The 12,296-nt window shown below is 40.6% G+C and overlaps 1 protein-coding gene across 12 annotated transcripts in view; it reads left to right on the top strand.

Annotated features, from left to right (window-relative positions):
• Nucleotides 1-12,296, top strand: part of SYNE2 (spectrin repeat containing nuclear envelope protein 2) — a 331,267-nt gene that overhangs the window by 202,921 nt on the left and 116,050 nt on the right. For all 12 annotated transcript variants that reach the window (XM_059373366.1, XM_059373365.1, XM_059373360.1 and 9 more), the window contains exons 56-58: nucleotides 28-210; nucleotides 969-1,106; nucleotides 7,857-8,042. In XM_059373366.1, coding sequence (XP_059229349.1) covers nucleotides 28-210; nucleotides 969-1,106; nucleotides 7,857-8,042 — 507 coding nt within the window. The remainder of the gene's footprint in view (nucleotides 1-27; nucleotides 211-968; nucleotides 1,107-7,856; nucleotides 8,043-12,296) is intronic.

The following is a 12,296-nucleotide window of genomic DNA, read 5'->3' on the forward strand; positions in this document are numbered from 1 at the left end:
CAAGTGACTTGCGGTTTCCTTCTCCAGAAAATGTGGGATGAGCTAGATCTCTGGCATTGCAAGCTAAATGAGCTGGATTCTGAAGTGCAGGACATTGTTGAGCAGGATCCAGGACAGGCTCAAGAATGGATGGATAACTTGATGATTCCTTTCCAGCAGTATCAGCAAGTCTCACAGAGAGCGGAATCTAGAACCTCACAGTTAAATAAGGTACGACAGTAACACGTGATAACCATCCTTAGCTTACCGTGATATTGGGAAGGCTTTGAAACAAAATGAAAAGAGATATTCAAAGGCAGCCGGTTTCCCCTGAATTGCCAGTTTTAGGTTCTGAAGCTAGAGCCACACGACAGGTTCGGGTGGGCACTGGGAGGAGAGCTTTAAGTGCTGACACTGGCGGGAAGTCCTACTAGGCAGGCGGAAGCAGGTTTCCGGAAGTCGGGCTGCAGCAGGAGTCCAGGCTGAGCACTGGGCTTCCTGGCAGGTCATGGACATTTCCAAAAGGCCATCTCAGGAGTCCCTGGGAGGAGCCAGCCACAAGAAAGAATGTCACTCAGGAACAAGACACTGTCTCCTGCCTTTCCAGATAGAGGTCATGGTGGAGGAGTTGTATGTGTGATCTAGCAAGAAAAGGCAGCAGGACTTACTAGTCCCAGAGGCACTGGGATATTAGAAGACAAAGCCCTGTGTGGAGGCCAAAAAAACTCAAATCCAGTTTTGAGAATGAAGCATCAAATGGGAACCAGACTAGTTGGAAGGCCACCTGGAAACAGTTACGAGACCCATAGCATTAGGGTAGAACTTCTTAAGTCCTTTCTACCTGTGGTCAGGATTACTCATCTTCAAAGTTGGGAAGGTAAACCTGGAAAGGGTGGGCAAGTCCCCCCAGGATAACAAAGTCTTTGTTCAAGGCTCATTTGGCTCAAGTAGAAGGTGTCAGACTTCTTGCTGCGGCCTCTCTTTCACAGGCCACAATTAAGATGGAGGAATATCACGACCTTTTGAGGAGTACGGAGGCTTGGATAGAAAACACCAGCCATCTGTTGGCCAGCCCTACTGACTATGATTCTTCAAAGGAGCTGAGTCAGCATGCCAGCACCCTTCAGGTAAGGAATTTCAGTGTTCCTGAGGGCCCTAGAATCCGCATAATGATTCATAGTCTAGTTGACTACCACAGTGCTTAGAAAAAACCCTTCTTTCCCAGAAAACCACCTTATCTTCAACCTTGCCAGATGGCAGGAGGAAGCCTCGGAGAGTGGAAGGCTTCCTTGGCAGTGGCAGAAATTTTGGAGACGGGATCTAGTTCTTTCTGTCTTGATAACTACTGCACAACTTTTTGGGTAATCTACTGTTTTCCTCTGTGGTTTCCCCTGTCTGTGAAGGAAGAATGTTGGAGTGATTAGTGTTGATGGTATTAGTCAACAGAATTCTACAATGGCTCCCAGTATTGCTGTCCCCTGATGCACACAGTTGTATAATCCTGACCTGCCGAGCGCGGGCAGGGATAGGAAAGTATGTGTTGAATTAGCCACTCTTAATTAGGTTACAGTGTATGGCTAAGGTAATAGGTTAGTCACTCCCAGGAATACGTGATTAATCATGGTCATATGATTATAAGACTCCCTGAGAACACACCGCAGAGTTCTTTAGCTGACTTGATGAAGTCAGCTGCGATGGTAGGGGAGGGTCTTGGGGCTAGGACCCCTGGGCAGCCTTCAGAAGCTGAGAGTGACCCCCTGCCCCAGTCAGTATCCAGCAGGAAAACCGAGATCTCAGCCCTATGACTGAATTCTCCCAACAACGTGAGTGAACTTGGAAGAGAAACCTCTGTTCCAAATGGCACCTTGATAGCAGCCTTGTGATAGCCTCTGATAGCCAAGGACCCTTCTGAGCTATGCCTGTGCTCTCGAGCCATGGAAACTAGGCGAGAGTACATTTGTTTTATTGTAAGCCATGAAGTTTGTGGTAACTAGTTACACAGCGTTAGAAAATGAATCCATAGTTCCTTCTGGTTATAGCATGCTGTGATTCCAAATGTTCCTTCCTTTTTGGCGCCCGATGTCTCCATGCTAGCTTACAAAGACAATACAAATGAGAGTATTTTCTTATTCGGGCCATGACTTCAAGAGATCTTTCAGATACCAAATATTGGCTTAAGTTGTACTGTGAAGGCATCGTTCCTTCTCTTCCATATTATTCAACCCCAAGAAAGGGTCTCTTAGGAAAAGGTTATTCTATCACAATTTTTAGAATAACCAGACCTCAGCGTTGATCCAGCTCCTTGTTATATCTTTAGACTAGCACAATATGTTCCGAGGGAACAGCTGACTTCGTACCTCCCTGATGTGTGAGACTTGTTGGACCACGTGGTAACAGTTGTAAAGATGCTGCCTTTCAGCCATCCGTTTGTTTCTCCCCCTTGCCTGTGATTGCTGCCCTCACCTCTCGGGCTGGCTTTCCAGGTCCCCATAGCATGGCCTCTTTTATTTTAAATTGCCTGTATTTTTCATCATTTCAAGAGAGGAATTAATACTCTTTTCCTCAGATGCTTGTTCTGAGTTAAAAAAAAATTTTTTTCAAGAGTGAACTCAAGGGGCGCCTGGGTGGCTCAGTCAGCTAAGCATCTGCCCTCAGCTAAGGTCATGATCTCAGGGTCCTGGGATCGAGTACCACATCCAGCTCCCTGCTCAGTGGGGAGCCTGCTTCTCCCTCTCCCTCTGCTGCTGCTCCTCCTTATGCTCTCTCACTCTCTGTCAGACAAATGAATGGAACCGTTAAAAAAAGTGAACTCAGGCAAAAGCATCTATACTGTTGCTATCTTCTACTGACACAGATGTAATGTATAGAAGTATCTCTTAAACTGTTTAAGACATCCTAATTTGCTGGCCTTAACCTTATGAAGTAGAACTTAGTGGAACTCTAGTTTATGAGCTAGAAGAAGTAGGCACAAGGGGAGGTTGGTTTACCTCAGAGAGCATCCTCATAAATCCTACAATGGGAAATAAGTCTCAAACAACTAGTTCTATGTGAAATTCCCATTTTTTCCTATTTTGAAAATAGTAGTCCTATTTTTATGATACTCTTTTCTATTTTTCTAGTATTGTCAGGCATTGATTTTTTTTTTTAACAGATTTTGTTGATTTGTCAGAGAGAACATGAGCGTAGCAGGCCCGGGCACATGGGCAGGGGGTGGGGGAGGGACGGGCCAGAGGGAGAAGCAGACTCCCTGCTGAGCAAAGAGCCCAATGTGGGACTTGATCCCAAGACCCTGGGATCATGACTTGAGCCAGAGGCAGACAGTTAACTGACTGAGCCACCCAGGTGTCCGAAGCTTTCTCTTTTAATTGCACTATAACCTTCTACCTGGATTTTGTTTTAAACAGGTTTTTATAACCCAAAGTTGATTCTAGAAAGACTGCTGTTGTAAAAGAATTGTTGAAAATCAATTGTCATTGTAAAAATAGAAAACAACTTGTTTTTAAATACATTTCATCAAGGTGTAATTCACATATACTAAAATACACCGTATATATGTATATGTATGTATATACAAATGTATATATTTTTATAGTAAACTCTACCCAGTATGGAGCTTGAACTCTTGACCCCATGATTAAGAGTTGCATGCGCTACCAACTAAGCCCACCACATGTGCTAAAATACACCTGTTTTAAGTGTGCAACTAGCTGACTTTTGATGAAGGTATACATCTGTGTGATTACCACCACCATCAATATAAAGGACATCTCCATCACCCCATCAAGTTTCCTCTGTCTCCTCTTCTGTCTTTAGTTCTATGAATCACTCACTCTTTGTTTTCTGTTAATATAGTTTGTCCTTTTCCATGGGGTCCTATAAATAGAATCATGTGGTATATACCTTTCATACCTGACTTTGTTTATTTGGCATAATGTTTTCAAGATTCATTCAGGATAATGTTTATAGATAGTTCATTCTTTGGGTAGGTGAGTAGTGTCCCATTTATGGATATACGCAATATGTTTATGCTTTCACCAGTTAATGGGCATTTGGCTTGTTTCAAGTTTTGGGCTGTGCTAGGCTAGCAGCTTAAAACAGTAAACATTGATTATCTCCATTTCTGTGGGTCAGGAACTCAGGCATGGCTTTGCTGAGTGTCTCTGTCTCAAGGTCTCTTGCAAGAATGCAGTCAAGCTTCGGTTTGGGTGAGGGAAAAGACAGGATGCACTTCCAAGGTCATTCACTTGGCTATTGGCAGGCCTCAAAACATGCACTTCCATGGCCCTCCCCGCAAGGCTGCATGGTAGCTAACTTTACTAACTGTGAGCAGTCTAAAGAGGGAAAGCCCCCAGGCTAGAAACAGTCTTTTTTTATAACCTGATCTTGGAAATGACATCTCAGTACGTAAATCAGTAAAGCCAATAGTAAATAAGCTGGTAAATCAGTAAGCCCAGTCTCCATTCAAAGGAGCTGATTCTAAGGGCAGGAGTATCAGGAGGTCCCCACCTGACCTCCCAGGTACTCCTGGAGGGGGACCTCCTGATACTCCTGCCCTTAGAATCAGCTAAGGGGATCTGGGGGTCCACTTAGAAGCTGCCTGTCACACGCTACTGTAGCAAAGCTGCTGTGAACGTTCATATACAGATCTTTGAGTGGATCTATGTCTTCATGTCGCATCATTTGGTAAATATCTAGGAGTATGTTTGCTGAGTTTTATGTAAGTATTTAACTGAATGAGAAACTGTCAGATTGTTTTCTACGATGGCTGGACCATTTTCAGCCCCCTGGCCATGTGAGGTTTTTTTGCTTTTTTTTTTTTTAAGATTTTATTTATTTAGGGGCACCTGGGTGGCTCAGTGGGCTAAAGCCTCTGCCTTTTGCTCAGGTCATGATCCCAGGGTCCTGGGATAAATAAATAAAATCTTAAAAAAAAAAAAAAGATTTTATTTATTTATTTGACAGACAGAGATCACAAGTAGGCAGAGAGGCAGGCAGAGAGAGAGGGAGGAGGAAGCAGGCTCCCTGCCCAGCAGAGCCTGATACGGGGCTCGATCCCAGGACCCTGGGATCTTGACCTGAGCTGAAGGCAGAGGCCTTAACCCACTGAGCTACCCAGGTGCCCCTGGCCATGTGAGTTCTAATTGCTCCATATTTTCATCTATACTTAATATTATCTGTCTTTCAAATTTTAGCCATTCTAGTGGTATGTGGTGGAATCTTCTGGGGTAGTTTAAATGGCCTTTCTTTATGACTCACTACTTATTTATGTAATTTACTTGTGTGTTTGTCATTTGTGCACTTCCTTTGTGATATGTCTGTTGAATTTTTAATTGGGCTGTTTGTCCTTCTGTTACTGAATTGTAAGTGTTATTTATAAAATACTCTAGAAACCAGTCCTTCATCAGATACATGATTTACAGATACCCTCCTGGTCTGTGGCTTGCCTTTTCGTTCTCTCAGTTGTATCTTTCAGAGAGCCAATGTTAGTGATTTGATGAAGTCAAGTTCATCAGTATTTTTCTTTTATGGCTTAGCCTTCTGTGTTGTATCTAAGGAATCTGTACCTAACCCAAGGCCACAAGAGCCTCCTCCTGTCTTTTCTTCTAGAAATCTTATAGCTTTACTTCTTAGATCAATTTCAGGTTTATTTAATATGGTATGAAGGTTGATTTTTTTTTTCCTGTGGGAATATATTGAGTGTTTACTATTTGTTGAAAAGACTCACCATTGCCTTACTTCAGTGCCTTATTTAAAATCAGCTGCCTTGGGCATCTGGGTGGCTCAGTCATTAAGCACCTGCGTTCAGCTCAGGTCATGGTCCCAGGGTCCTGGGATCGAGGCCCATATCGGGCTCTCTGCTCAATGGGAAGCCTGCTTCTCCCTCTCCCACTCCCCCTGCTTGTGTTCCCTCTCTCTCTGTGTCTCTCTCTGTCAAATAAATAAAAATCTTTCCCCAAAAATAATTTAAAAAATAAATAAAATCAGCTGCCTTGTTGAAAATCAGTGTGGGTATAATTCTCGGCTCTCTCATCCGTTCTGCTGATCCGTGTGTCCTTATTGTAGCTTTATAGTAAATCTTGAAACCTGGTCACATAAATTCTACAGCTAGCTCTTTATCAAATTTTTTTTTGCTAATCTGGGTCTTTTGTGGTTCCATGTACATTTTGGAATCAGCTTATCAATATACACAGGCCTATTGGAATTTTGAATGGATTGCATTAAATCTGTTCATCAGTTTGGCAAGACTTGACATCTTAACCATATTGACTGTTCCAGTCCAGGAACATGATGTATCTTTTTATTTTGGTCTTCTTTAATTTTTCCCAGCAGTGTTTCATAATCTTCAGTGTACAGGTGTTGCACATGAATTGTTGAATTTATCCCTAAATATTTTTTGTTTTGATACTGTTATAAATAGTACTATTGGTAAAAAAGCATTGGTTTTAAGGTTTGTTTTCCATAAAGTATTCTTCTAGTATTTTGAATAAGAACAATGTGAAGTTCTGAATAACCTCATAAGTTTTAGAGACATATGACTAGAATTCTCATTGAATTAAGTGAATGTTTTTTCTCATGCCATATTATGTTTTATGGAATTACCCGAAGACTACATGAGCAGATTGAACATTTGCATTTGGATACTGAGATAGATATTTTGAAATGTTAGGTTTGGAAGTAAATACATTTTATTTTTTATTTTTATTTTTTTAAGATTTTATTTATTCATTTGACAGAGAGAACAAGAGAGCACAAGCAGGGGGGAGAGGCAGAAGGAGAGGGAGAAGCAGGCTCCCCACTGAGCTGGGAGCCCGATGCGGGGCTCGATCCCAGGACCCTGGGATCATGACTGCAACCGAAGACACTTAATGACTAAGCCACCCAGCCACCTCAAAAGTTAATACATTTTAATTGTTAAAAGGAAACAGAAATTATAAAGAGGAATGCCGAAGAAATTATAAAAATGGAGGTTTTTCACTTCCATTTAGTTTTATTAGCTTGTGCTCCTTTGGTGCCCAAGTTATTAGGGTCAACTCGATGGTACAGAAGTCAGTAGCATCGTGTGGGAGGGCCTGAGGAGAACACTGGCACCAGGACTGGCAAGCCACAGGATTGCCTCTTCATTTCCTATACCCACTTTGTTTACTTATTTCTCTCAAATTCATATTCCCAAAATTATTAGTCCAGCCAATGAGAAAGCGCCTGAATGGCTTCCTTGGCCCCAATTTCAAATTAGCGTTCCTACTTCTGTTACCAACAGCTGTAGGAGCAGGTTTATATAGTATAAAGTAGCTGCTGGAAGCCCACCAGAATAGGGTAGATGCTCTAAGGTCACGGAGTGTTGGTGGAGTACCCAGGTGGCTCAGTTGGCTGAGCGTCTGACTCTTGATTTCAGCTGAGATCGTGATCTCAGGGTTGTAGGATGGAGTCCTACATTGGGCTTCATGCTGAGCATGGAGCCTGCTGGAGATTCTCTCTCTCTCTCTCTTCCTCTCCCTCTCCCTGCTTGTGCTCTCTATGTCTGTCTCTAAAAAAGATAAGAAGAAGAATTAATAATAAAATAGTGAATCTTTTTAAAAATACATAAAAATAAAAAAAATAAAGTCACCAGTGCTGTTGAGAATGTAGAGCATTTAGTGTTCTATTATGAAATGATACGAATAGGTGTTTGAAATACTGAGACAAATTTAAAAGTTCTCTAATTCACATTTATTCTTACTAAGGTATAATTGACACACATTGTATGAGTTTCTGTATGCAATGTAATAATTTGATATTTCCATCATACATAGTTACAGAATTTTCTTTGATTTAAATTTTAATCAACTTGTTTCAGTATCCTGATGTTCTCTCTTTTTTCCTTTGTTTCCATTGTGTAGATGGCTTTGGAAGATTCAGAACAGAAACACAATCTTTTGCATTCAATTTTCACGGATCTAGAAGACTTGTCAATAATTTTTGAAACGGATGATTTAGCACAGTCTGTACAAGAGTTAAGTTGTCAAGTAGCAGCTTTACAACAAAAAATCATGGAAAGCCTTCCACAGATTCAGAGGGTGGCTGATGTAAGTTGGCACTTTAAAAATGTGATTTCTTATTTTTAATTTCTATTTCATTTAGTAAAGTAGAGTTATACTGCTAATCAACTCCTAATTATATGGAGACATTGATCTGGTACGTTTTTCACTTACGTTTTTCTTTTTTTTTTTTTCTTTTTTAAAGAATTTATTTATTGGGGTACCTGGGTGGCTCAGTGGGTTAAACCTCTGCCTTCGGCTCAGGTCATGATCTCGGGATCCTGGGATCAAATCCCGCATCGGGCTCTCTGCTTGGCAGGGAGCCTGCTTCTTCCTCTTCCTCTCTCTCTGCCTCCTTGTGATCTCTCTCTGTCAAATAAATAAATAAAAATTTTAAAAAAATTTATTGTAGAGAGGGTGAGCAAATACAGGGAGAGGGGGCAGAGGGAGAGGCAGAGAATCTCAAGCAGTTTTCTGCTAAGCCAGGAGCCTGATGCAGGGTTTGATCTCACAACTCTGAGATCATGGCCTGAGCCAAAAACAGGAGCCAGATGCTTAGCTGAGTGAGCTACCTAGGTGCCCCTATGTTCTTATTTCTTATTTTACTTTAATTTGCAGCCCATGGTTCAAACCCCATTCTCAGTCCAGAAATGGTCTATTTAAAAGAAAGAATCCTGATCAGATATGCTTACTCTTTTCTCTTTGTCAGAGAGGCGATATTGTTGATATAAAAGCCCAGATTAGCAAAGAGGGAGATAACCTCTCAAGTTTTTATTCACCAGTAGCAAATATTTACTGAGGAGGAGCCACAGGATTTTTAAATAATTTTATTTATTTTAGCTTGATATGTGTAAGGCATTTATTGAAAGATGAAGTTGCATAGCAGAGGCAGGTACAATTACTCTTAATTATTTATTTTTTGTTTCTCAGTTACATTCCCTATGCTACACTTACATAACTTCAGGGAGTGATAATCGTTAAACATTCTTGGTTATTGAAGCTTATTTCAAGGGTTTTAAATGCTTTGACAATTTTTGATAAAAATTATGCTAAGAGATACTGTATGCTTTTTTATATATTTTTCAATATAAGATGGAAAAATTATTCCAATATAATTTAACTTCATTTCATAACTTGGAGATATCACTACAAAGTTACTATACTCATTGTTTCATTTGCTTATAAAGTTATATTTATCTGATATTCAATGGCTTAAACTGCTGCGATTTTGAAATCCTCAACCTGATTCTATGTAGTGTTTAAATCCTATCCCCTTTCGTTACTAGCTATACCTTTTGGTGGCTACAGTGTTCTGCATTGAGCTCTTTTTTTTTTTTTTTTTTAATTTTATTTATTTATTTATTTGAGAGAGAGAGAGAGAGAGAGAAAGCACAAACTGGGGTTAGAGGGAGAGGGAACAGATTGCCTACTGAGCCGGGAGCATGATGTGGGACTTGATCCTAGGATGTTGGGATCATGACCTGAGCTGAAGCAGACACTTCCACACTGAAGGCTGAGCCACCTAGGCACCCCTCTGCATTGAGCTCTTTTTATGGGTTTTTTTTTTTTAAGATTTTATTTATTTATTTGACAGACAGAGATTACAAGTAGGTAGAGAGGCAGGCAGAGAGAGAGAGAGGGAAGAGGCTTCCTGCTGAGCAGAGAGGCCGATGCGGGTCTCAGTCCCAGGACCCTGAGATCATGACCTGAGCTGAAGACAGAGGCTTTAACCCACTGAGCCACCCAGGTGCCTCATGCATTGAGCTCTAAGTAAAGGTCTGAAGGCTGCCTTACAGTGCAAGTAGACGTTAGTATGTAGGGTTTGTAGCCTATACTCATCCATTATGGTTTTAGAGCATGTATTCTTCCGTACATGGGGTTTGGAGCCCGTGTGTAGGTTTATAGCACGCGCTGCAGCATTTTCACTGTGAGGTTCTTGGCTAAGTCCTAGAGGTTGACATTGATGAGAGAGTAACTACTAGACAAGTGATCTATTGTTTAAATTAATCTTGAGGATATTATAAAGTAATTTAGTGACTTTGCATGACAAGAGTTCATTAGAGGTTTGGCAAGAAAATCCTGCCAAAATTCCCAGCTCCTTTTGTGTGTATTTTCCAAGGGTGACTTTATCATTTTATGTAAATGATATAATTTTTTTAAATGTTAGACCCACTTGTAATTGTTTAAGCACATTCCAAAGATAAACCTGAAGAGTGTGTAGGTATCGAGAATTTACTTAAAATTTGATTCTGGCTGGATCAGTTGGAAGAGCATGCAACTTTTGATCTCAGGGTCATGAGTTTCAGCCCCACACTGGGTGTAGAAATTACTTAAAATACAAATAATGTTTAAAAAAATGGACTCAGGGCTCTTGGGTGACTTAGTTAAGTGTCTGCCTTTGGCTCAGGTCATGATCCCAGGGTCCTGGGATCAAGTCCTGCATCGGGGTCCTCCTCTCTCTGCCTCTGCCTCCCTCTCTCTGTTTCTCATGAACAAACAAAATCTTTAAAAAATTGACTTAGATGCATAATACTTTTCTTCTCATAGTGTAATTGAAAACTGGCCGTAAGAGAAATTTTATCTCAAGAAGGTATAGTATAAGCAGTGCTTTATAGTTGGACATGCTGTTAATAGAATGACATTTTTATTGAAAGCATTGAAAGCAGTCAACATCTATGTACATGTTACTAGTTTTTTTGTTTTGGCTTGGGTTTTTTTTTTTTTTTTTTAAAGATTTTATTTATTTATTTATTTGACAGACAGAGATCACAAGTAGGCAGAGAGGCAGGCAGAGAGAGAGAGAGAGAGAGAGAGAGAGAGAGAGAAGCAGGCTCCCTGCGGAGCAGAGAGCCCAATGTGGGGCTCGATCCCAGGACCCTGAGCCGAAGGCAGCAGCCCAAACCACTGAGCCACCCAGGCGCCCCTGGCTTGGTTTTTTTAATTCCAGGATAGTTAACGTACAGTGTTAACATTAGTTTCGGGCATTCAGTATAGTCATTCAGCAGTTCTGCATGTTGCTCAGGGCTCATCACAATAAGTACACTTTTAATCCCCTTCACCAGTTTCCCCCATCGCCAACCCACCTTTCCTGCAGTAACCATCGGTTTGTTCTCTATGGTTAAGTATCTCTTTTTAGGTTTGTCTCTTTTCCCCACTCTGTTCATTTGTTTTGTTTCCTGAATTCCACATATAAGTGAAGTCATACGGTATTTGTCTTTTCTCTGACTGACTTCACTTAGCATCATACTTTCTAGATCCATCCATCTTGTTGCAAATGGCAAGATTTCATTCTTTTTAATGGCTGAGTAATATTCCATTTCTCTCTTTCTCTCTCTCTCACGCACACACACACACACACATCCTACATATTCTTTATGCACTCATCTGTCAATGGTCACTTGGGCTGCTTCCGTAATTTGTCTATTATAAATAATGCTGCAATAAACATAGGGTACTAGATCTCTTCAGATTAGCATGTTTGTATTCTTTACCAGTAGTGGAATTACTGGATCATTTTTTTTTTTTTTCTGTTCTACTCTATTCTCTTTTTAGAATAGAATAGAATTCTGTTCTTTTTTAAGTTTTTGAGGGTTGTCCATACTGTTTACCACAGTGACTGCACCGGTTTGCATTCCCCTCAACAGCACACATTTCTTTTCTCTCCACATCCTTGCCCTCACCTGTTTCTTGTGTTTTTTATTTTAGCCATTCTGACAGGTGTGAGGTGATTTCTCATTGTGGTTTTGATTTGCATTTCCCTGATGATCAGTGATGTTGAGCATCTTTTCATGTATCTGTTGGCCATCTGGATGTCTTCTTTGGTGAAATGCTTGTTCACATCTTCTTCCCATTTTTAATTGTATTACTTGGATTTTTTGGTATTGAACTGTGTAAGTTCTTTATATATTTTGGGTACTAACCCTTTATTGGATATGTCATTTGCACATATCATCTCCTGTTCCATAGGATGCCTTTTAGTTTTCTTGATTGTTTCTTTTGCTCTGCAGAAGCTTTTGTTTTTATGTAGACCCAGTGGTTTATTTTTGCTTTTGTTTCCTTTGTCACAGGAGACAAAGCTAGAGAGATGTTATGGCCAGTGTTAAAGAAGTCAGAGCCTTGGGCGCCTGGGTGGCTCAGTGGGTTAAGAAGTCAGAGCCTTGTGCTTCTCTAGAATTTTTATTATTTCAAGTCTTATATTTAGGTCTTTAATCCATTTTAATTTATTTTTGTGTATGGTATAAGATACAGATAGCTGTCCAGTTTTCCCAACACCATTTGTTGGAGATAGACTTGGTTAATTTT

This window comes from Mustela nigripes, chromosome 13 (assembly GCF_022355385.1).
Source record: "Mustela nigripes isolate SB6536 chromosome 13, MUSNIG.SB6536, whole genome shotgun sequence".
In the NCBI taxonomy this organism is placed as follows: domain Eukaryota; kingdom Metazoa; phylum Chordata; class Mammalia; order Carnivora; family Mustelidae; genus Mustela; species Mustela nigripes.